The sequence below is a fragment of the Mizuhopecten yessoensis genome, unplaced genomic scaffold (genome assembly GCF_002113885.1).
Source record: "Mizuhopecten yessoensis strain PY_sf001 unplaced genomic scaffold, ASM211388v2 scaffold4361, whole genome shotgun sequence".
Lineage (NCBI taxonomy): Eukaryota > Metazoa > Mollusca > Bivalvia > Pectinida > Pectinidae > Mizuhopecten > Mizuhopecten yessoensis.
Genome location: NW_018405507.1, coordinates 26369 through 52327, shown reverse-complemented (window position 1 = coordinate 52327; position 25959 = coordinate 26369). Strand labels below are relative to the sequence as shown.

Below are 25959 nucleotides of genomic sequence, written 5' to 3'. Positions count from 1 at the left end.
GGGGGGGGCAACTCTGCATTTCGTCTCCTTTTTGGCTACTACATCTGCTTTAAAGTAGGGAGGGCAACTCGGCATTTTACTTCTTTTTGCGATTATAACTGATGCAGTGGTAACCTTTACCTTTACAAACTACCGGAGAAAATCGATTTACCGTTATTTCGTGCGTATTGACTACTTCGTAATATTGCTTGCACACCGGAAAGTATCGTGTTTAGGAAATTAAGTCTGCGTATTTATCGCAGGTTATCTGCTACATACGAACTATTATCCGCAGTAAATACTAGGTTCAGTTTCAACGTTAGTTAAACAGAACTCTCACCTTTTCTTATCTAGATATTTATCAGTGTTCAGATTCAAATGTGAGTTAAATCTATATATCCTTGATATGTTTAAGTACCAGCCAATACTCTGAGGTTAACATTAATGGGGACTTCGAGTACTCCACGTTCATGTTTTAACCCAAATGTATGACTCAATTTTCAGGCACACGATCGATCATACGGCCTGATAATGTCTTTCATTTTGTTGTGGTTTTGCTTATATTTGCAAAAGTATAAGATTTGATATACAAAGACATTTTAAAGTGAATAATCAAAAATCCCCGGGCAATGAGCAAAACATTAAGGTACTGGTATTGTCATAGTAAATAAAAAAAGTGCATTATTTGTGTTTTTCTCCAAAGCGTTCGCTGTAACTGGGCCTGACGAGGTGAAATTCCAGGAAAATTTGACGTTGACGTGTACCGCCCCCTATCCATCAATGTTACCCCTAACATGGTTTCTCGTCGTGAACGGAACCAACGTCAAGATAGAACCAGACCAGGGCAGATGGAAGTACAGGACGACAATAACAATAACAACCAACCCCGATCATGCCACGTTGAGTGTTTTACAAATTGAGTATTGTTCCAACCAAGACGGCAGCATGTATGAGTGCCGTACGAGTGTTCAGAAGGACACAAATACTTCCACTTCCGCGCTGCACAACGTGTCTGTTTCTTACGGTAAGTACAGTTACATGTTTTATGCTTTAAGGCAGAACATTTAGGAAATCGGAGGATAACACCCAGTATTTACTATAATGTTTAATTGTTTGTTATCGTTGGTGAGGACTCAACAATTGCCTGGCGATGCACGATGATCTAAGAATGACAACACACAACGACGAGACGTGTTCATCATTCGTATTTCAACACATATCTATATATATAGTGGAGAGTGTACAATGTAACAAGGGATATAACTCCATGCACAAATACAGTATGAGTAGAGCGACACTAAACATGTACTGTAACGTTACATTTACCAGGGAAGAGTATGAAGTACATCCGAGAATAACACCAAGTAAAATATCTGGTTTATCTGGCAATAACACCGGACATATACCAAGGTAGAATTCCCAGTTATTAGAGGATAACACCAAGTATATACATGAACGCTTATACCAAGGTAGAATACCCAGTTATTAGAGGATTACACCAAGTATATACATGAACGCTTATACCAAGATATAATACCCAGTTATTAGAGGATAACACCAAGTATATACATGAACGCTTATACCAAGATTTAATACCGAGTTATTAGAGGATAACACCAAGTATATACATGAACGATTATACCAATGTAGAATACCCAGTTATTAGAGGATAACACCAAGTATATACATGAACGCTTATACCAAGGTAGAATACCCAGTTATTAGAGGATAACACCAAGTATAAACATGAATGCTTATACCAAGATAGAAAACCACAGTATATGAAGTATATCAGAGGATAACACCAGTGTTTACCAAGATAGATTACCAATTGTGTCAAGTACAACAGCGGATAACACCATTAGATATCAAGGTAGACTATCATGTATAACGGAGGATAACACCCAGTGTAGACCAAGGTAGAATACCAAATATATCAGAGGATAACACCCGGTATATATCAAGATATGATAGCCACTATATCAGAGAGTAACACCCAGTATATACCAAGATAGAATACCCGATATATCAGAGGATACCACCCAGTATATATGAAGGTAGCATAGCCAATATATCAGAGGATAACACACAGTATATACCATGGCAGCATAGCCAATATATCAGAGGATAACACCCAGTATATACCAAGGTAAAATACCCAATATATCAGAGGTTACACCCAGTATATACCAAGGCAGCATAGCCAATATATCAGAGAATAATACCCAGTATATACCAAGGTAGAGTAGCCAATATATCAGAGGATAACACACAGTATATACCACGATAGAATACCCAATATATCAGAGGATAACACCCAGTATATATCAAGGTAGAATAACCAACCTATCAGAGGGTAACACCCAGTATATATCGAGATAGAATACCCAATATATTAGAGGATAACACCCAGTATATACCAAGAAAAAATACCCAATATATCAGAGGTTAACACACAGTATATACCAAGGTAGAATAGCCAATATATCAGAGGATAACACCCAGTATATACCAAGATAGAATACCCAATATATCAGAGGATAACACACAGTATATACCAAGATAGAATACCCAATATATCAGAGGATAACACCCAGTGTATACCAAGGTACAAAATGTATGTACAAAAAGTGCACAAACAATTTTGTAAGATTATCCAATGTTATTAAAGACATAACGAGTGTAACTGGAGGAGCCATTCATGTATGAAGGCAAAACATCCAATGTGACAAAAGTAAACATTTGAAATAATATTCTTTGATTCATTCGGATTTTATTGCTTCGGTTGTCAATCTGATGACACGAGTTTGCTCGTCGTTACGTTGTGGTATGTTCTGGTTTGTAGACACATGCATAGACGAAGATGAAGTAGAGAGTATATATGTACGAGGGTAAGTATACTGTTTATATCTATTGTTTCTTTTAATCTTACTTAATAGGTAATATTAAAAATAAAGTAAATGAGTTCAGGGGAAGAATTGGCGGTTTTGATATATTCAGGGCCATCAGGTTGTAGAATTAGTTCAAAAACCCTTCATTCAATGAACAATTGCGTGCATAATATATTTCACATGCGACTGTAAATGATCATCAGGCAGTTAAAACAGTACTGCTGCGAAAAAAATGAATAGTCATTTTAAATACAAATTAGAGAACTATCGGGATTAATATATGTTTGCAGACCCTAAATTAAAATCGGTTTATAGCAATTCTACTGGTGATATATGAAGAATCTTATATACATGTACATGATAATTTATTGGTAAAAATATGGAATGAACTTTGACCTAACAAAACAAATGTGCCATTTGATTGTGGCGTTAAATGAATATACACAATATGATTTGTGATGGGTGATTGGCAATTTGTTTTCGTCTTTGGAAATGATCAATAATAGATAATAAGGTGCGTGTTCGTAGTATTCCAAACACTGTCTTCTTTGTCAAATCTAGTTCGAAATAAATCACAATCGTTATGTTAATTGTATTCATCTGGAAACCATTTGATACGTCCTAAATATTATGTGTCATTATGAAATAAATGGAATGTTCGGGTCAATGAGAAGATTTAATTGATATAATTTGATTGCGGTTTTTTTATTCACCATTATATATGCACCTTTGCTTTTAAAGGAAAAACAAAAATCAAGTACATGTATTAGCATGTTCGAATAAACAGGTTATTTTGTTTTGTCCTCTTTGTGGTACACAATTCAAAATTTGTTTTTGTTTTAGAAAGGGTTGCTTGTATGTAGGTAGCATTGACTTACGAAGGCAATTGTGTGAGGCAATCTCGATTACTCACTGGAAAGAACAACTAGTGGCGTCGGACATAATTTCTAAATACGTTCACCAGTACGGAATTATGCGTTATTCAAAACCACATTTCCCGATTCGTAAGTTTATAAATCACACTTCAAATTCTTTAACAGTCTCTATTAATGTATTTCATTGAGATTAGAATGTGTATGTATTATTTACCATGTGTATAGAAATTAGATTCCCCAGTCTGCAATTTGCGTAAGCCAACTATATTATGCAATCACCCAATTGTTCTCCCAAATAACAAATGCAGGCCACAGATTAAACAAAAATGAAGGTAATTCATTTCATTTTATAACAATACGGGGGTTTATTCTGGCCAACATAAATCTGTCAGTGTGAATACTCCATAATAAAGCATGGAAGTGGGAACCTTTTGGATATTTAACAAGATTTCGTTTGAGTTTCGTTCAACGTGATGTATATTTTTAAGTGATTGCGTTGATATTTAAAATTAATGTGTTTGCGATGTTTTTGTCGGTCATCATTGAATTTGAAACAGAACTGATCAATGAAAAAAGAAACTTTCAATGGAAAGACTTCGAAAGAGAAATGTCTAAACGACTGACTTTCACAGCCTGGTAAGTATTTCCTGTGTTTTGTTTTAAACATTTAGCAGTGCTGTATGTTTACTTCTTTCATTGAAAATGACTTTTACGTTACATTCATTTTTAATGACATTACTAAAATAGGATCACAGCTTGTCTTGGTAGCACCTATTAAAATTGTTGTTGCCGATGCAGAAAGCTTAACAAAGTATAGATGAATAACCCGAATATTTAAACGTGATGCCAGCAAAATTCTCACATATGATAAAGCCGTTTACGATACAAAATAAGTTTGTTGGTTTGTTTTTAAAATTGTAAATTGCTGTATATTTCATATGTCCCGCTGACATGTTTTGGTGACACCTTCAGGTTTTTTTTCAACTCGTACCATTTTATACTATTCTTCATCAAACATGTTCTAGAAAGCAATGCTTCAAACCACTTTTTCAGGATGGACTACGGTTATGAGGATCAGCAGAGCATGTGTGTATCTATTTCTACCAGAGGGGATACTTTCAGTAACTGGGTATACAGTAGCTGCTTTACGTGGTATTCCATCTGCCTAGATTCCATCGAAAAGGAGGTGGAAACGGAACAACAGCGTACGTGAACTGATAGTTGCTTTCCGCATACAGAAATGTTTAATTAACATGTCTGCCTCATACACAGGTCACGTCACCCCATTTGGTTATATCTAAAAGTTTTCTTTATGTAATATTTCACTTCATTTTGTTCCTAAGTCTAGAAATGATATTAACATATCACTTATAAATAATAATTGATGTTATCATAGAAACACTCATAGGAGACAAACACACACGGCACATATCAAAACGATTTAGCATCAAATCAGTTATAATTGATACACTTTAAGACTCCTAGAGTTACAACAGAGGACACAAAGCAATACTTTTAGTGTTATATAACTCATTCTTACAGGGACGTACTAATGCTGGAAATGCGTTGCTTTCCATTACAAAAAGGAATAGAATGGTTAAATTGTATCAATATTATCATTTATTGAATGTGTATTACTACTTTGATAGTAGAGTCCAATATAACACTTTAGAGAATGTACATACATTCGCTGAAGCTTTTCACCAGTAATTACCTGATTGATACACACCAAAAAAGTACCAATGACGCGTTATCATAAATATAATTAATAGAAGAATAAATATGAATAAATTAATGCAGTAACATGTCATATGTGTATTTCGATGTGATGTTTAATACAAAATATGTCATTTAACGTACAATCACGTATTTTGGAAATATGATGCCGTCAGCTTATATTCCAGCTACACGTATACCTGAATCAAGTGACGTAAACGTGACGAGTCCGGACGTCTTTGACCGCCTGTTCCGGTGTACCCAGACAGGGGAGTACATCCTGTCCTACTTTGTGTGTAACCATCATCCGGATTGTTTGGATCAATCAGACGAAAGTCAAGCATGCCAGACGTCCACTAGTAAGCCGACGTCCGTCTCTGTCTTGCTTCTTCTTAGCGGTCTATATAACATGACACATTATGCTTATAATTATCTCCCTTGAACACTTGTATTTAGTTTTATCTTATAGAAACATTTTTGAGTAACTTTCAATTGCGTCCATTGTCTGTGAACTGAGATCAATATGCCATTTATAACATATCATGTAAAAGGAACTAGAAAATGAAGTTATTTTGCTCTTGCTCTTGACACTTCTCTACTACAGGCGAGACTAACGTGGTAAACTTCCGATGTGACAATGGAAAATACATCTCGTTGAACTTGGTGTGTGATTTTTACCAGGATTGTTATGACGGATCGGAGGAGCGTAACTGTTGTAAGTTTGTCACGAGTTCATTTTAACGCCGTTATATGCATTGTTACATTTATATAGCTATTAATTAGTCTTAATGTATAACATGTACGATGTTATAACACTCATTTTGACGTCACCTTTATCAATGAGATGACGTCATCAGCTCACGATGAATTGAGGTGATGGGGGATATTTTCCTCAATCTTGCGCCAATAAATGTTATATTAAGCAAGTAATGCCCGATAAAAATAATCTAAACGGGTTACCTTTCCATCGGAATTTATAATAAACTCGCCGAGGATATTCTAAATTAAAAGATACTGACATTGAAACAATTGAAACGAATAAAATTTCCCTTTTTGTTTTCATTACACAGATGACCTCATCAGTGTACAACCTACTTCTAATCAAAATGAAGGTAATTAATCCTGTTTTTTATTTTTTTTATTTTTTTTATTTTGATATTTTGAGACATATCCTTTCCATGGCGGAACATCGAAGCAGAACATCTTCAGCAGCACGAAAACATACATTTTCAAACAACTTGAATGCTGTTGCCAAAAGGACCGAAAACCTGCCAAATAAAAAAAACAAAAAAATCTGCACGAAATTCATCAGTTTCAAGCATGTTTAACATCATTTACATCTGAATCTATGTTTAATTCCCCGTTCAGTTGGTTTGATTCAATCTTCAGTAGCCACCTAATCTAGTTGACCATGATGCCGTCAAACAAAATGTGAGGCCGCATTGCGTTTTTCAGCATTTACTTTTTCCACCAATGGAAGGACTCTACAAAAAGATTTTTTTTCAACATAAGTGACGTCATGATATTGGGTTATGCAGTGGAAACTAATGCAGATACTCTATATATTGATTAACCAAGCTATGTGAACATTATTACATTATGACATATTGTAATTGTACTTTGATATTTTCGGTAGTTAAGTCGACTTGTTTGTCGGGTCAGTGGACATGCCATAACGGCCAATGCATCGCCGGTTATGACGTCTGCGATAGTGAGAAGGAGTGTGCGGACGGATCGGACGAATGGTCAACAACATGTAACGGTAGGTACCATTACATATATAACATCGAATCACGCGCCCGAGATTTGCATAAATATATCATTTCATGAAAAAACTTTACCAGACGTTTATAAGAAGCGATATACATTGTATTACGATTATATTAAATTGTATATGGTCTCCTTCTCAAAAACTTCGTTTTGAACTCATGTAACCCTCGCTTAAAAGCAAAATCTCAATTTCATTTGAGAAACATCCTGTATTTCTGTTAATGAGCGAGTACAGTTTTCTCGATTGCAACACAACCAAGAAAAGTAGAAGTCGCGAAAACTTAACTGATTGTAAATGTGATTGTTACTTTCTATAAAAAGAACTCATATATAGCTTGAAATAAATACGGAAAGGTCAGTTAACGACATGAAGTGGGCCGAACTAAGATATGTTATTTACAGCTTATTGCCAAATTTTGGAAAGACTTCCAATAGTTCTTCTACTAAAATGGTACGGTCCATTCTAGGTCATTCTAAGCAGATACAGACCGTATGGCCATGTCCATCCAAGAGACATGTTCCTTTATACAGAATGTGTGACAGGATTCCTGATTGTTATGACGGAAGTGATGAGAAGGAGAAGGACTGTTACCTTGGAAACCCAACATATTCCTGCTCGACCCATTGTCACGAGCGAATGTGTAATGATACTTTGGTAAGAGTGCACCTTGCAAGCAATGGTGAGTACTTTAAATGTTATACGTGCTGCAAATGCTGTATTTTGTGATGTGAAAATATCCACTTATTTTACTTTTAATAATCGACCCGAAATGAATTTTAACTGCGCAATTCTACTCACTGGAATACCTAAACCACGAATAATGTAAATTTTCAAAATAGGAAAATTTCATAATGCAAACAAATAGAACTTAACTGTAATTTCACTTCTCAATAATGATCCTAACTTCAAAAGTAACACTGTTTTCTCGCATGAATGTATTGTACGTGTTATGTACGGCAGCGGATAATCACACAAGTTACTATAAAGGAGGTTAAATTAAGACCTTACGTTTTACACAACACATACAAAACTGACATGATAGTTACATATATAATTTCTTCCACCTAGAAAATGGTGATAATTAACTATGTCGATATCTACTGAAGATCTTTCAGCTGTTGTTTAAACTGTTTCGATCCATATTAGGTACCGATATGTTATTATATTCTTGTTTGGGACGATACCAGTAAAACAAGTATTTTCTGAAACGATACTTATGATTGCATCATAACCATTATGTAACAATTAAGTTGAGACATTTGCCGGCAGGACATATGGCCTGATTTTAGGCAATATTTCTCTTAAGTATCTTCCCTTAGTTTAAATAATATAAACTTGTCTTTTTTGATAAACTCAATATTTTACGGATTTCGAAAAATTAGTAATGTGGTAGATAACTTTACCATCACTTGCATTGCGTACACTATTTAACACATGGATGAATATATGTTAGTAAGTTAACAACACTCCTAACTGTCTCTAAATCTCAAATGGTACATTTTCACATACAAGGTAAAACAACGTACGTGATATCATAGCTGTCTATGTTTAATTCTTTGATTCACTGTTTATGGCAATGTTTGCATCAGTGTTTCGGTTATTTTGAGAAATTCGTGGAAACAACAATCCTTCAATTTCACACGGCTGCGAAGTGGTTTGTTAAAAGAGAACTGATACCATATAAAACGCCTATATGATTATTTAATACTGAGTGAAAATACGTATTTAACGAAACTGAAAAAATTATGCGCCGAACGAAAGCTGTGTGTAAATCACCAGCCAGATATAATCATCGTGTTTAATGGTACACAAAATTTTCTTCTGACATTAAACGATTTTTTGTCTTAATTTCTTTTTCGACTTTTGAAAAAAGAAAAAATCAAGTTGTCTACTTGGCGATATTGACCTTAGTTGTAAAGAAAAAGAAAAGCAACTGCTATTTGGCCGATGTTAGACTTCTTTATTATTCAGCTAACTATGAGTATAACCAATCGTCTTATGACACCAGCCTGTCAGTGTGTAGAATGTTACTCATTCTATAGTTACTACATTATAACGACAACGGTAACACATATTTATGTTGTCAATAGGTTATGAAGCTGTCCACTGCTCATACAGAGATGACGTAGCACTGATGACCTGGCCGTTCTCTGCTTTAATCGGTACGATGGCAGAACAGGAAAACTGCTATTTCAGTACGAGAGACACCGGGTATACAACCATCATGCTGATTAACGAACAACCTGTCTCTGTCCAATACAAAAGTGAACACATCCTCGAAGCTCTAATCAAACATTCACGGGATTGTTACCAACTAGTGGAGCTTTGCTACCTACCGTTCTACTACCAGCAAGTATATATCCAGTTCTCTAGCGAGTGGGACGGGAGACACATGCAAAACTTAACCTACTGTGGAAATGTCGGAAGCATCTGTGAGCCTTTAGGGTCAGTATATTCAGTGTAGTTAAACTGAGTGTCACATGTGGTGGTACAGTTACAACTCCGAAGCACCTAGATTTGCCTAAGGTTTTTTAATCGTGCCCCTGCCATTTTTTATTTATCTTTATTTTTATTTTTATTTTTTTTTATTATTTTTTTTTTGGGGGGGGGGGGTATTTTTTTANTTGTTACCCACGTCCGTCTCATTCCATTGATATATATCGTCATGGTTTAACTGATTTCCTTTATTATCACATTTTATTCAAAATTCATACAAAGGTCAAATATGAGCATACCTTGGAGGATCCTAGCGCCAAGGCCAAGCTATTTATAGTTCAACTACAAGGTCAAGGGGTCATTCATGTCTTACATACATTTTCTTGCTGAATTAGCATTGCCTCCCCAGTGCGTAAGTTTTTGTATACTTTCCTTTAACGAGTCACTGAAGAATGTACGCATACCATATTATTGCTGTCATCATAAATATGTCTGTTCAACAATACAGTTAGTTTATATGAGGAGCTATTCTATTTATTATACTCTTCGATAAGGTGTTTCAGGTACCTAGCCTTGCTCAATTTACTCATTTGTTACCTACGCGTCTACTCGGGTAAAATAACTTTCAATACTTAAGAAATTTTTAAAATTTAGACGGAATTAAATGACAAATTCACTTAAAGACTGAAATGACTAGAAATTCATACGACATATTCTCTAGGTAGGAATTTATGAGTTTTAAATTCTACAAGAATATTTTTTGATAAAGTTTATAAAGAATTTGTCCTAAAGTTTCTACTGCACAAAAACTATATTGTCATTATTGGTAATTAGAACTATTCCACTGTAAGTAATCTTTAAATTTCGAAGGAAGAGCCACCTGTCTGCCTGACCTGGTCCAGATACACATGTTTGGTGGTGATTTAGGTGCTGGTACCAAATTGGTCTCGACATATGGTTCCTGAGCAACATGTGGTTCCCTCTCCATTTCCACATTCGGTCCAAAATCCTGAACTTCCGGCGTGAAGTTCATTTGACAGTCTCATATGACGTCGGTTTCGCCGATACGTTCTTCCATCCTCAGTGGTGACGTCATATGACCTCTTGTTAACTTGTTCCTTTACAGCACCACGTTCCAGGTTTTCTGGTTGTTTAGCATACCATCATGTGGAGCTATTTTAACAACTTCTCCATTACCTAGAGGTTTCAGGTTTTTCGCAGTTTGAATGTAGTAGAAAGTCTGTCGTTCCTTAACACCCTTCAACTGTTTCTTAGCATTTGACGACATCTGAACTTCTGGTTTCGTCGGCATCAGTGTTTTTGTGCGTCTATTCATGAGACGCTGTACAGGGCTACTGTCCATACCCTGTGACGGAGTGTTTCTGTAATCAAGGAGTGCCAGAAATGGGTCTTTGTGTGAAGTTTTAGCCAACTTCATTAACCTCCTACCAGTTTTGACTGCTTTTTCAATTTTCCATTGCTTTGGGCGTAACCTGGCGACGAGGTAACATGATCGAGTTCCCATTCTTCCCATTCTTTGCTGAAACTCAGGAATTCATCAGAGCTAAACTGAGGACCATTATCACTACACAGAATATCAGGTATTCCATGACGCACAAACTGACTACGTAAGGCTCGGATGACCGTCTTCGATGTGGTGTCCTGTAGGTAGTCTATTTCCTAATAATTTGAGAAATAATCAATTCTTAATTAGATAGTTCTTCTGATCAAAATAGAACAGATCTGACCCGGGTTTAGCCTAAGGCCTATCTGGTACACCATGTGAGATTAAAGTCTCTTTCGGTTGTTTTGTGTCAAATGCACAACATACACCACACTGTTCTATATAGTCGCGTACCTCAAAGCTCATCCTCGGCCAATAAACTGTTTCACGCGCCTTCCGCAGGCAACCTTCGACTCCAACATGCGAAGACTGCATAATATCTGCTCTCAGTGTCCTAGGAATCACAGCGCGTTGCCCACGAAAGATAATTCCATCCTGGACCGCAAGTTCATCTCGCAAATGAAGTACATGTATGGTTGCGCGAGAGCAGGTGTCTTTGACTTGGACTCAGGCCAACCTTCCAATATGACTTCCCCGAGAGTTTGTAACGACTCATCTGTGCTAGTTTCCTTCTGTATCTCGTGCAGTCGTGGTTCCGAGATCGGCAAGAACTGTGCCATATTTACAGTCTCTCTGTATCATCCAGCTGAGCTGTTTTGTCCCCGACATCAAGATATGCCCTGCTCAGAGTCTCAGTAAGATACATAGTTTCACCTTTCTTATACGTAAGTGCAAAGTTGTACTTTTGCAGCCTCAGTAGAAAACGCAGTAAGCGTTTTGGTGCATTTTGTAGAGATTTCTTAAGAATCATCTCTAATGGCTTGTGGTCACCCTGTACAGTTACCGGTCTCCCATATGTATACTGATGGATTTTTTTCATGCCGAAAACCACTGCTAGTAGTTCCTTTTCGATTTGTGCGTAATGCGTTTCCACATCTGTCAGTGCACGACTTGCATACGCCACAGGTTGACCCATCTGCATTATGGCGGCTTCTAAGCCTTTTTCAGAGGCATCACATTGTAGTCTCAGTTCATCATTTTGGCCATAGATTTAAGTAAGGGTGACGAAGTGACCAATCGTTTAATGTCTTGCACAGCCTTACTGTGGTTTTCCAACCAACACCATTCCACATTTTGTACTGTCAATTTGCGTAGCGGTTCACATCTGTCATTCAATGTTGGAAGGAGTTTGTCTAGATAATTCACAAACCCTAGAAAACGTCGGATTCCAGTGACGTCAGTTGGATTGGGCATTTCTAGCACTGCCCGTACTTTTTCTGGATCGGGTTTCAGACCCTCAGCAGTTATGAGATGTCCCATAAATTTCACCTCCTTCTGCCTTAATCGTAACTTATCCTTGTTCAGTTTTAGACCTCTTTCACGACATCGCTCCAGTAAGCAAGCAACTTCTTATCATGGTCCTTAGTTGCTTCCTCCTGTATCACCTTCACCATAAACAAGTATATCGTCAACTATGCTGTTAACCCCTACTAAGCCTTCAGCAGCTTGGTCCTACCTCCTTTGAATTTCCCCGGGAGCTGTGGACAAACCAATTCTTAACCGTCTATATCGGCCAAATGGCGTATTAAAGGTTGTTAGCAGTGAGCTTTCTCGATCCAGCTCAAAATGCCAAAAACTATAACGGGCATCAAGGACACTAAAGACTTTAGCATTGTGGAGCTTTGGCAGTATGTCATCTTTTGTCGGTAGAGGGTAGTGACTACGTTTCAGAGCTTTATTTAAATCCTTTGGATCAATACAAATCCTGAGCTTGTTGAGTATAACAACTACAACCATGCTTGACACCCATGGTGAAGGTTCAGTTACAGGCGTCAACACACCTAAATCTTTCAATCTCTCCAGCTCAATTTTCACTCTATCGCGATGTGCAATTGGTACCTTTCTAGGAGGATGTACCACATGTGGTACTGTTTCATCAGTAATAGGGTGATACTGTCCCTCTAAGTAGCCATTTCCTTCAAAAATTTCAGCAAAACTTGTAGTGATGTCCTTAATACTTAAGGCACTTGACATGACACTATCTGTTTGGCCCACTGCCAAAATGTTCTCATAACGAACTTGAATCAGGTCCATGCCTACCATATTCCTGCTTCCTAATAGTGGTGTGTAGTTTCCTTTCACTACGAAAATATCTAGGTTGAATTTAGTGCCATTTATTTTTATTGACAACCTTGAGAACACATTTTCCTTTGGAAATAACTGTTGTTTGCACTGTGCACCACTGTCTAACTGAAATTGTACCTGTTGGTTACCTATATGTAACCTTGCCATCAGATTGTTGGAGTTAACTGAAGGCACAATACATTCTGAGTTCTGTTGTGTAATTGTATATAGTTCAAAATAATCTTCATTACAGTCTGACTGTTCCTCCACATTGTGCACCCTTTGTGTGTTTCTTCTCAATGGCTGTTAATAAGGTTTCGGTTTGAATTCTTTACACTTCACTTCAAAGTGGTTCATTCCCTTACATTTTCTGCATTGTTGACCTTATGCAGGACACTTTTCCTTTTTGTGTTCATGTATCCTATCACATAACTTGCATTTCTTTTCTTGCCCCGAATTATTTGCTCTGTTGTTTGGTTTATAGGTTGATTTTTCCATAGTTTCCTCCCCTTGTACTCTGATATTGAACTTAAGGCGTTCCACAGTCTCGTTTTTCTTTGGCTCATAATATCTGTCAAAAACATCCAATGCATTTTGAACAGTTCGTGTGGTTTCGTCCCCTCCCTATCTCTGAGTATAATATATCTCACGATCTTCAGGCCCAATAAAATATTTCATCATTTCAGTTTTTCTATCTGCTCTTACCTTTTGGGGCACTTCGCTAAACAGCAGAAATTCCTCCTTCCATTTCCTCCAATTTTCCGCAAGATTAGCCCCCGTTTTGGTGCTAAAGGTTACTTTGCTCGGAGGAAGGAGTCGTTCTAGAGCCATGCTTGTAGTATTTGTATTTATACCAATAGTGTTAAGCCTCTCACCCTCGTTTTCAATATCTCATTCAAATGATTCAGAGTGCGGGTTCTCGTCGAGCACGTGTTCCTGAGCGTCTGTTTCATGTTTCAATACAAAATGTTCAGACCGTCACTATTCATTGACATTACTTACAGACGTAGTAACGACAGTATTCACTGACTGGCACGTCTGACACCATGTTTCATGTCCGCACTAGACATGTCATTTAAAACTGGATGCATGGGGAACACAACACATTCAATCATCGACGACTGTTTTATTCTCTCTCGTGATACGTGCGCATCTTGGTAAATATTACAGACTGTAAACATTTGTAGCGGAACGAAATACAAGATGTGTTACACGATGCATATTATAAACTTTATTTTTATATAACACATGCATTTACTGTGATTGTCAGCCGAGTCTGTACAAGATAGAAATGTTTAAACGTGTAATATGAATAGAACGTCCAATATTTGTTTCGTTTAAAAGCTGTTATCAAGATCCACCAGTACATCATCCAGTCTGCCAAGGGACGCGCACATTTATGAATAGTTCGAATGTACCTATCCGCTGGATCAAACTACAAGGGGACGACGAATCTAGACCTGTACTACGCATTACCCCACCCGTGTGCACGGAAGGTAACACTATTATATCAACCTTTCAAAAACTATAGATAAACCTATAAGGAGTTGCTAAGTCTGTTGGTGGTTACCCACTAGTGTATTAACTCCAAGCGTTATTTCATTTGTCAATTTTCTTATAAGGACGTAAAGTATCAATATTTTCGCCGCCATTTCTCATCGTGACATTATAGTTTACGGCAATAGTTTCCCATATCGAAAACAGGAAGAGGTATTTTTCAGAGAAATATATGGTTTTCTAGTACTTATAAAATCTTAACATTGTGGGATAAAAGTGTCTCCAAACTTGTGATGGTTAATAATCATAATTATCTAATTCTACGTAATTATTTTCAAATTCTAAAAGACACTCGGTAACCCTTTTGTTTTCATGCGATTTGAAAGTTACCTAGCTCGGGATAAACATGATAACCAGATACCGCTCTGTTGGGAACCTCTCTATCAACATCATTACGCCAACGCACAGGGACACATGTGAACTCACAATCGATACAAAAGGGCAAAAGGTGTTAAGAGGGAGACACCAAATAAAGCATAACTACGTTAAACCTCATTACAAAAAAGAGAGAGAAAAAATCGTGGTTGGATTGTGAACAAAATTTCAAACGTGACAGGCATTAAAATTACATAGCTGACCACGATGGCAACCATAAATATCCTTGCCGTAGAGTGAAGTCTCGCCGTCAGGAAACGTTTGCTTAACACAGGTAATCTATTGATCATCAGGATACGTATATTAAGAAAAATATGGATATTAATCACAGGCTCTAGAGTTGTGCAATATAAATATTGATTTTTTGAGTTCTGTCCATGAATAGTCGTGAGGTTTCCGGAGTCACTACTCCAGTTCTAGCTTCGAGGACATGACATTTCTGGAAATGGACTTGGATTTGCAAAGCGAGATGTAAAGGCGCTTACCATTCCGGACACCTGGTCTGATTCTTCATCCACTACAAAATCTGTAGATCGTTTTTTGCCCTAGTTTCAACGGTCATGAGTTAATATATCGGTATTCTCTTTTTTTCTTTACTTCCAGGTTCTTTTATTCTGTTATGATGATATAATTCTACAGATGATGTAGTCTGTTCATTTCCTTTTGTTGTCCTTTTGTATCGCTTTTGATGTCCTTGTATTTTCATGGTTGTTAACGTTAACTTTACTTTGGCTTTCATAGATAAAACTTTAATCGACCCAAAATACTTGGAGCCGCAGCGACTGTGTCAGAATGGAATGAGTTATTATCCTCATCATCGCTGTTTGATGGACTTTGACGTCACTGGTGAGCCGAGTACCTGCAGAGATCTGACACATCTACAAAATTGTGGTAAATATAACTCTCGGTTCACCTCTGTTTCGAGAGTCATACATGTATATCTTGCGGTAGTTCATTGTTCAGAGGTCAACAAACTAAGGTCGTAGGGATTATTACGTCAGAGGTTAGCATGTGACTGCATGTATCCTTTTGCAAGACACATTAGTCTTGTTCCCTTGTTGCTCTTTGCATTTTACCTAGAAATGAGTCGCTACGATCTACATTGGATATTGTGTTTGATTACACTCACAATTTCAGGAGAACGACCTGAAAGACAGAAGCAGTATGGGACCATCCTAATTTTAAGTTTTATCTTGTTTAGAGTCAGTGTATTCATGCGCATCCATTTGTTTACGTTTTCGATTGAGACAAATTGATCTTGGGTGAACTTTTTTGTACTTTTCTGATCTTGATGTTTTCTTCTTCTCTGTGATGGTGTTTATTCACGATTCACAACGTCTGTGATACTTGAAAAGGTATCTTGACGATTTATTTCTTGATGTGAAAAAATATTGGCAAAAATCACTGGAAACCCAAGTGTTTATAAACATGACTACTGGCACGGTATCTGTTTACAGAATTCAATCTGTTTGTTGATTTCCTTTCAGAAAAAATTTCTTGCCCAGAAAACTTCATGAAATGCCCAGACTCCTACTGCCTTCATGTCAGGTTTCTGTGTGATGGCGTACCGCACTGTCCAAACAACGAAGACGAACAACTTTGTAGTAAGTAACCAGACCAGAATGACGGAATATGCAACTGTTTGGACGAAGGTTTCAAGACCGACTGGTATCTTTGTCAAGCTATGACTAAGTGCACAATTTGTATTTTTACTAAGAACAGTGCGTATACAATCTCTATCGATAGGCGAAACGTCCCGTGTCGAGTGACATATGAAATAGACTATTTCGTCACAATGTTGCACAGGTAAACAATACAAATCGCTCAATCAGCCATAGCTTGACAAAAGGGCCAGTTGGTATTGAAACGTTGCGACACCTTAAATACATATACGTACATTGTTTGTGTATAAAGTAAAACTTTGCTATTAAAAGATATGACAGTATAATGTTCAGTTATATCAAATTGATGTATGCTGAGTTTGTGCACCATTATTTTATCGATGCTATATTTATGTTCCCTCTTGCTTTTCAGATTCCTACACTTGTCCTGGTCATTTCAGATGCCATGGCAGTAGAAAGTGTATACCGCTCAGTCAGGTCTGTGACGGAGTTGGTCATTGTCCGCGAGCTGATGACGAGCGACACTGTGACGTCATCTGTCCGGACGGTTGCTCCTGTCAAGGTCTAATATTTCACTGTGTTGACAAAAAAGTCAATAAATCTCAAATATTTGGCGAACTTCCCGTAACGTTGCGAGGACTAACTATACAAATACGTCTTAATGATTGGACGGATAATCTTCCAATACCATTACCTGCAGTGTTCGTACTCTCTATGCAGCACTGCCACATTGATTCGTTATCCTTTAGTAATCGTTCAGTTCTGACTGGACTCAACTCTCTCATAAGCCTTGACATCAGCCATAACAACATAACTAATTTACCCGCCCATACATTTGCAATGCTTTTAAGGTTAAAATATCTAACCTTGAATCATAATCCTATTGTCACCTTAGATGAAATTGCGTTTTCAGGTTTGCACTTACTGAAAGAGTTTTACCTCATTGGATCTCATCTAAACAATCTATCCTCTGACACATTTGTCGACTGCGATGCCTTAACGTATTTGAATCTCAGCTCCAACCAAATAAATTGGATTGCTCATGACGCATTTAACAATTTAGCTTATGTCAAGACACTGGATCTTCGGAACAATCGTATTCAGCTAGCAGAACACATATTTAAAGGACTTACAAGTCTTGGCTATTTGTACGTTGATTCCTACACGCTTTGCTGTGCCAAACCTGTCTCGGTAACTGATCCGAATTGCTTCGCCCCTCGTGACAGTATCTCCTCGTGTACAGATCTAATCCGTCTGTCCATTTTGAGAATAGCTCTTTGGATCATAGGACTATGTGCAGTCTTCGGCAATTTGTTTGTATTGGTATACCGACTGAAGTACGATCGGGGTAATCTGATGAAAAGTTACTCCATTTTCGTCATCAACCTGAGCTTGTCCGATATCCTTATGGGTGTCTATATGATTAGTATTGGCGTTGCTGATGCCGCGTACAGAGATCGCTACGTGTGGGAGGAAGAGACCTGGAGACACAGTATTACATGTACAGCGAGTGGCATTTTATCAACAATATCCAGTGAAGCATCGACTTTTGTCATCCTCTTTATAACTCTTGATAGAACTGCGGCAATTGTGTTTCCACATTCATTAAAGCAGTTTACAAAGAGATCTGCTATAGGGACATCTGTTGTCATATGGATCTTCTCCATAGTTATAGCCGTACTTCCGGTTTCTAGCTTCAAGGATTACTTCAAGGGAGAGTTCTATAGCTCTTCCGGTGTATGTCTTGCACTTCCGTTGTCAGATTCCAGTACACCTGGCTCGGGATATTCAGTCGCCATCTTTGTTGGACTGAACTTTGTTATCTTCATTGTGATTGCAGTTTGTCAAGTTGTGATTTACCGAAAGAGTCGGACCCACATGACACTGAGGAGGATGACTAACAAACAGGACAGAGACATCGCTGTGGCACGAGCACTCACTGCAGTTGTCGCTACCGACTTTTTCTGCTGGTTTCCTATTGGTGTCCTTGGTATGTATAGAAGAACGTCTCTTTTTTCAATTCTGTAATAAAAATAATTATCAGTGTAATAGTTATCTTTACATTTATCAATTTTTTTTGTAAGTATGCTTATGTAAGGAAAAGCCGAGGGAGTCAATGGTCGAAGGGAACCAGAAACTTGCTATATCTTAAAATCACATATTTATCTGTTTTATTATACCAAAACGATAGCACAAACATAAAGCAGCTACGTGTTTATTAACTACAAGTACCGAAATTCCATGTGTATTGTAGGAATATGGACGTCACTGGGAGGTAGTGTGTCGGGTGATGTCTACGCCTGGGTGATGGTCTTTGTCCTACCAATCAACTCGGCTCTCAACCCCTTTCTCTACACATTTGCAAATACATGGAAAAAGAGAAAAGTATTCTGTGTTTAGTCTTCTTGATTATATGTATTATTTAGAATAGGCCAATCGTTAGGTCATTGAGAATACAGAAACGGAAAACAAGTCATAATAGGAAAAAGGCGTATATAACCGATATGCAATTTAAGTAGATAAGGTTATCCTTTTTACAATTTTGTGTTATCATTTAAATATGTGTTTTAACGTTTGAACCTCTTTATGGTGTTGCCATTCGTTCGACTGAATTTGACATTATTCAATGAAGGGGAGGGGAGGGGGCGGGGGTCAAAATATAAAGAGAAAACAAAATGGATTGTTTAGAATCATGAAATTGGCTATCAAAGGAGGGGCATTATGTCGACATTTGATTGTATAAACGTGATTGCAGCTGCAGGAACCGTAGGTCTAGGTCACATGTATTGGACCATAATAAACATTATCTATGGAACGATAATGTAATATTTCAAAATAAAATAAAATCGATCGGACCTTGAGCTACGATCCACGCACCTTACGTGATTGTTGTTGCTTTAACTATTGTTTTCAAGAGTTTTCTGTTGCAGAAATATCATATTTGTTTATTATCACTATATCTTGTTGCAGCTCCAAATGCAGCAAAACTCGAGCTACAAAGGCGCGAAATCCGGTAAATAGATCGCCACTCACAAATATAACTAAATGATAACTAATCTTACAATGAATGGAACAAATACAAAATGTCACCCGTCATAGGGTATGCACAAATACCAAACTTATCTTAACAAAGAGCTTTCTGACACATTTGCCATTTTGACAGTTTCCACAGTATAAACAGCTTTCTAAACTCACTATGACGATACAGATAGTCACATAAAGTATATCACATAACAAAATAGCTACGGGTAACACGAAGTGAGGCAAAACATATTTAAAGATTTACTTTCTCGATGCAAAAATGTATAAACGTTTAAATAACTGCTATTTTGTTCCCCTTTCTTTCAATGCTTGCCAAATACTCGAATCTATTTGGTTAACCACTCTTGGAGGTACACTAAAGGAATCGATTTCAAAGGCATAATGACATTAGTTCATTTGCGCTTCCCACAGGTTGGCAATTTAGTGATAATGAATAATAAGAAAAGATTTCGTCAATTTTGATGTGAGAAGGAAACTATATGTGAATATATTGATTCATAGGCTTGAAACTTGTTTTTAAACGATGAACAATCTACATATAATCTATTTATTTGATTTCATAATGCAAATCGTTATATGAAATTGTTGTTGTTTTCTTCAGAGACTGAAATGACCAATGTTGTTTTGGAAATGTTGAAAACATTCCGCCACAAGAAAGGGAGTAAGCCGCTGACGGAATTTCTTTGTAACTCTGGAGAGTTACGTGTGAGGGACGCTTTCAACATCATTCAGAGTTTGTCAGAAAGTTTAGTCTACCTTCACAGCCACAATCTGGTCCATGGAAACATTTCTGCTGAATCCGTACAGATTTCTTCAAAGAACGATGTGAGTGTTATACTAGTGCATCTTAGTATACAGTAAAACCCCACTTCGTCGAACTCGGTTTACTCGGATACCCCTTATTTGTCGAACAGCTAGTTTGGTCTCGACCGAGTTCGTACATATTCTTTGTAAAGAAACCCCGGATTAGTCGAACCGTCATTCCTCGAATACCCCGTATTCCTCGAACAAAAATGTGCCCTCGACTCTACATTGTCATAGTTTAAATCCTATCCGTTCGTAGAACAGGTGTGATCACCTGTCACGCCTGACAGATATTAAACCTGTGCATCACAGTTACCGGCACTGCATTCGAAATGTCTCGAGGCACAGGCTGCGTTCCACGCTCATTGTGCTTATAAAAGGTGTCGGCTAGACGTCAGTTAATTAAAGTATTAACGGCAGTATCATAAAGAAACCGTACCGTTACCCTGTTGTAGCTGCATTATCATTTTTCGTGCATATTTATTTTTTTCCAAACGAAGTTATGACATCGATGATTTGGCGTAAGTGTTAATTCACTTGGTGTGTAAAACCATATTTCGACATGGCAATATAAGCGGAACTCACATAGCGGAATCCGACCAACTTTAAAGATATTCAAACTTGATTACGTCATGATTGTTAATTTCGTTTTCAATAAATATGATGATAACAAGGATTCAGGATTTTCTTCATTCTAAAAATGATCAAAGAGTTTCTCTCGTTTTGATATTTCGTAAACTTAACGTAGCCGATTACAGTATGGCGGACTATGTCAAAACGACAAGTACGCTACACAAGCAACATGTACTTTCTTAATACCGGTGGCTATATGTTCTTATTGTTAAGCTATTTCAAATCTCATAAAATGCTGTCATCTTGATTAAACTTCTCTTTTCTTCTATCATCTACTATTCGCGATAGTTGCAGTGCTCGTACTGTCTGTTGTCCCACCTGTTAAAAAATGACGATGTCGGTCGAACCTCTGATTCGTCGGAAACCATGTATTCCTCGAACTATTAATCTGGACCCTACGAGTTCGAGTAAACGGGGTTTTACTGTAGTTTATTTGTAGAAATGTCCAGATAACTATTCGTAAATGCATGTTACAGTATAATTAGTTCAGAACACGACATTAGTACAGTTAGGTAGCATATGTCCTGACATTTTTATGATCAAAGATATCATTATTATGTACTGTTATACTTGGTAGTCGAGTAATCTTATAGTTGTATCTGTTAGAACTAGTTCGCTTGAAATAAAATGCAGAAACTTCCCATTGATCTCTTGTGTATTTTTAACCCTAAACAATCCCTATAGCACTTGGTGAACACGTTAATTGCCGTATGGTGTTAATGTGAACTGCCCCTGCAGTGTATGGTGTACACGTTAATTGCCGTTTGGTGTTAACGTGTACTTACCCTGTAGTGTATGGTGTACTCGTTTATTGCTGTATGGTGTTAACGTGTATTGCTCGTGTAGTGTATGGTGTACACGTTTATTGTTGTATGGTGTTAACGTGTATTGCCCCTGTAGTGTATGGTGTACTCGTTTATTGCTGTATGGTGTTAACGTGTTTTGCCCCTGCAGTGTATGGTGGAAACGTTTATTGCTGTTTGGTGTTAACGTGTATTTCCCCTGTAGTGTATGATGTACGCGTTTATTGCTGTATGGTGTTAATGTGTATTGCCCCTGTAGGGTATGGTTCAAACGTTTATTGCCGTATGGTGTTAACATGTATTGCCCCGTAGTGTATGTTGCAAACGTTTATTGCCGTATGGTGTTAACGTGTATTGCCCCTGTAGTGTATGGCGCACACGTTTATTGCTGTATGGTGTTAACGTGTATTGCCCCTGTAGTGTATTGTGCACACATTTATTGCTGTATGGTGTTAACGTGTTCTAACCCTGTAGTGAATTGTGCACACGTTTATTGCTGTATGGTGTTAACGTATATTGCCCCTGTAGTGAATTGTGCACACGTTTATTGCTGTATGGTGTTAACGTGTACTAACCCTGTAGTGAATTGTGTACACGTTTATTGCTGTATTGTGTTAACGTGTACTAACCCTGTATTGCCCCTGTAGCGTATGGTTCAAACGTTTATTGCCGTATGATGTTAACGTGTATTGCCCCTGTAGTGTATGGTGCACACGTTTATTGCTGTATGGTGTTAACATGTATTGCCCCTGTAGTGTATGGTGCAAACGTTTTTTGCCGTACGGTGTTAACGTATGTTGCCCCTGTAGTGTATGGTGCACACGTTTATTGCTGTATGGTGTTAACGTATATTGCCCCGGTAGTGAATTGTGTACACATTTATTGCTGTATGGTGTTAACGTGTATTGCACCTGTAGTGTATGGTGCACACGTTTAATGCTGTATGGTGTTAACGTGTATTGCCCCGGTTGTGTATGGTGCACACGTTTATTGCTGTATGGTGTTAAAGTGTATTGCCCCTGTAGTGTATGGTGCACACGTTTAATGCTGTATGGTGTTAACGTGTACTGACTCTGTAGTGTATGGTGTACACGTTTATTGCCGTATGGTGTTAACGTGTACTTACCCTGTAGTGTATGGTGTACACGTTTATTGCCGTATGGTGTTAAGGTGTATTGCCCCTGTAGTGTATGGTGTACACGTTTATTGCCGTATGGTGTTAACGTGTATTGCCCCTGTAGTGTATTGTGAACACGTTTATTGCCGTTTGGTGTTAACGTGTATTGCCCCTGTAGTGTATTGTGCACACGTTTATTGCTGTTTGGTGTTGACGTGTATTGCCCCGGTAGTGTATGGTGTACACGTTTATTGCCGTATGGTGTTAACGTGTATTGCCCCGGTAGTGTATTGTGCACACGTTTATTGCTGTTTGGTGTTAACGTGTATTGCCCCTGTAGTGTATTGTGAACACGTTTATTGCTGTATGGTGTTAACGTGTATTGCCCCGGTAGTGTATTGTGCAAACGTTTATTGCAGTGTATTCCCCCTCTAACGTATGATGTAGCATTGTTTGTTTGTTTTACAGAGAGTGACAGACGCAATATTTTCAATGGATCATCATCAAGTCTCCCGAGACTTCGAACAATTCAATGATATGTACGACTTTGGTATGATAGTGAAGATCCTGCTGAGGAAAATCAGGCTACCGTGAATACAATCACGTGTGTCTAAGAGTGTCAATGAGCAAACTTCATTGACATACATAAATCCTTTGACACGTAATGAGTTTTGTTGGTGAATGCTTTGTGGACCTAACGGAATTAGGAAACATATGTTCACGATTGTTCTGTGTTTGGAAATCTCGCGAATGTTTGCGGCAAACTGAGTACATAGTACGCGGGCGGACAAAAGAACGCTTCAAACATTCACCCTACTGAACATCCCTCAGGTTTCCGGAAAGCTCCTTTGGGCTTCTTTTGTAAGCACATCGGTAATGTGGATGTTCTCACATAATTTTAATTTTCAATAGAAAAAAAGTTGCACGAAAATTTAAGGTGATAGTGATATACATAAAAGGTTCTAATCCGACACCCATTGGAACACCATACCGGTTTGTGAGAAATTGTTCATGATCGTGTGGCTTTATCATAATACGCACGCGCTGATATCTAAATTCCTTTGCTTGATGTATAAAATGTACGACATGATTATATTTGTGAAAGTTGATTGATGAATGATCCATAAAGATGGAAAAGAAGAAATATTGACGTTTAGATTATCACCTTGGTCAGCTTAAGGACAGGTTAACGAATGATCATATTGATGTCATCACGTACGCCGATTCATCTTACATCATGTTGACCAGATTAGTTAATGGTTCCAGCATTTATGAGAAGCATGAACTTAATTTACTTGTCTTTACTGTGTGTAGTGTGTATTATGTAAGTCCATGTTTAAGATGTGGCCAATACTTAGTTCTGTATGAAAGTCATTGTTCGTGTAGTGTCTTTACTGTGTGTAGGGTGTATTATGTAAGTCCATGTTTAAGATGTGGCTAATACTTAGTTCTGTATGAAAGTCATTGTTCGTGTAGTGTCTTTTATGGATATTTTAAAGTTTGTTACGTCATGACATTTTTACACATATTTAATATATACATTAATTTAATGAAACTAATTAATCGTTAGCCTATATATTTAAGGTGTATCTAATGTTGGAGTGCTTTTTTAAAGTCAATTAAATTCATGTGAAGTAAATATTTTTTGGAATTATTTCGTAAGTTTTTTTCTGTTATGCTAAAGTGCCTGATAAATGAATATTAATTAAACAAGGTTTATATATATATAATTTCTTGTTATCTGTACTTTTATGAACTAAACTTTAAATATTACACATAATAAGGGCTATTGTTCGACACTCAACATTCAGGGTCACCTGGCCAATATAAATTTCTACCTGTATACCATAAAGAGTATCCAATGATACCAAACAGAGATAATATTTCACTGATCACGTGATGGTCCTTACATAGATTTTTTTTTAATTTTAGTTATGGTGAGGTGTTATTTGGCTATATTCTATTTAAAATCTGTCTGATTAAGAACTTAGGTATATGGTATATGTCAAGTTCCATTTTTACATGTTTGATTTATTTCTAAATGTACTACTATAGAATGTTGTGAAAGTTATTATTCAGTACAAATTCGAAATCTAGGTACTATTAAGACTAGTTCTATTTTTAATAAATCTGAGTGAATATGCGCATCTGTTTTTAAATTATGCATAAAGTGTATATGAATTACAATTGTATTGTTGACTTATACAAGTATTTTAATTGCTATGTTTTATAAAAGGCAGATATTATTTAAAGCAAATAATTTATTACATTCCTCGAAGAACGAATAGAATAGGCAAATAGAGCTCAATTAAAGAAAAAAAAATATGAACTAGTAAGAATTATGCAATTTGAATTTATAAGATTATCACTGACTATACGAATGCATAGGAGATCTTAGCAAAATTGTCGAATATTTTTGTATTTAAGTTACATGTATTTCACTATATTAGATATACGATTTCAGAAGAATTAGGCAAATTCAATTACACTAGATATTATTACTCAAGAAACACCCGTTGCCTTACACATTACACTTTAATCCTACATCTAGATTGATGTAACTGTTGGTTAGTATTGACTTCATACTTTCTGTGATAATATTTACTTTGTCGGCAATCTCCTCCTACATTTTTCGACCGATCTCTTTGAA

General features: G+C 37.2%; 1 protein-coding gene across 2 annotated transcripts; it reads left to right on the top strand.

Moving 5' to 3' along the window:
* Positions 1-3732: 3732 nt before the first annotated feature.
* On the top strand, positions 3733-25959 carry LOC110448871 (low-density lipoprotein receptor-related protein 2-like). Of its 2 annotated transcripts, XM_021495348.1 has the most exons (17): positions 3733-3874; positions 4303-4381; positions 4799-4950; positions 5650-5820; positions 6066-6176; positions 6532-6573; positions 7098-7223; positions 7699-7911; positions 9323-9677; positions 14701-14852; positions 16030-16179; positions 16776-16892; positions 18751-18900; positions 19165-19295; positions 19881-19923; positions 20554-20777; positions 23778-25959. In XM_021495348.1, the coding sequence occupies exons 1-17, from the start codon at positions 3844-3846 to the stop codon at positions 23901-23903; spliced, it is 2373 nt and encodes a 790-aa protein (XP_021351023.1). In that variant the 5' UTR covers positions 3733-3843; the 3' UTR covers positions 23904-25959. The 2 variants fall into 2 exon arrangements, with proteins under 2 accessions (XP_021351023.1, XP_021351025.1); XM_021495350.1 differs by lacking the exon at positions 6532-6573.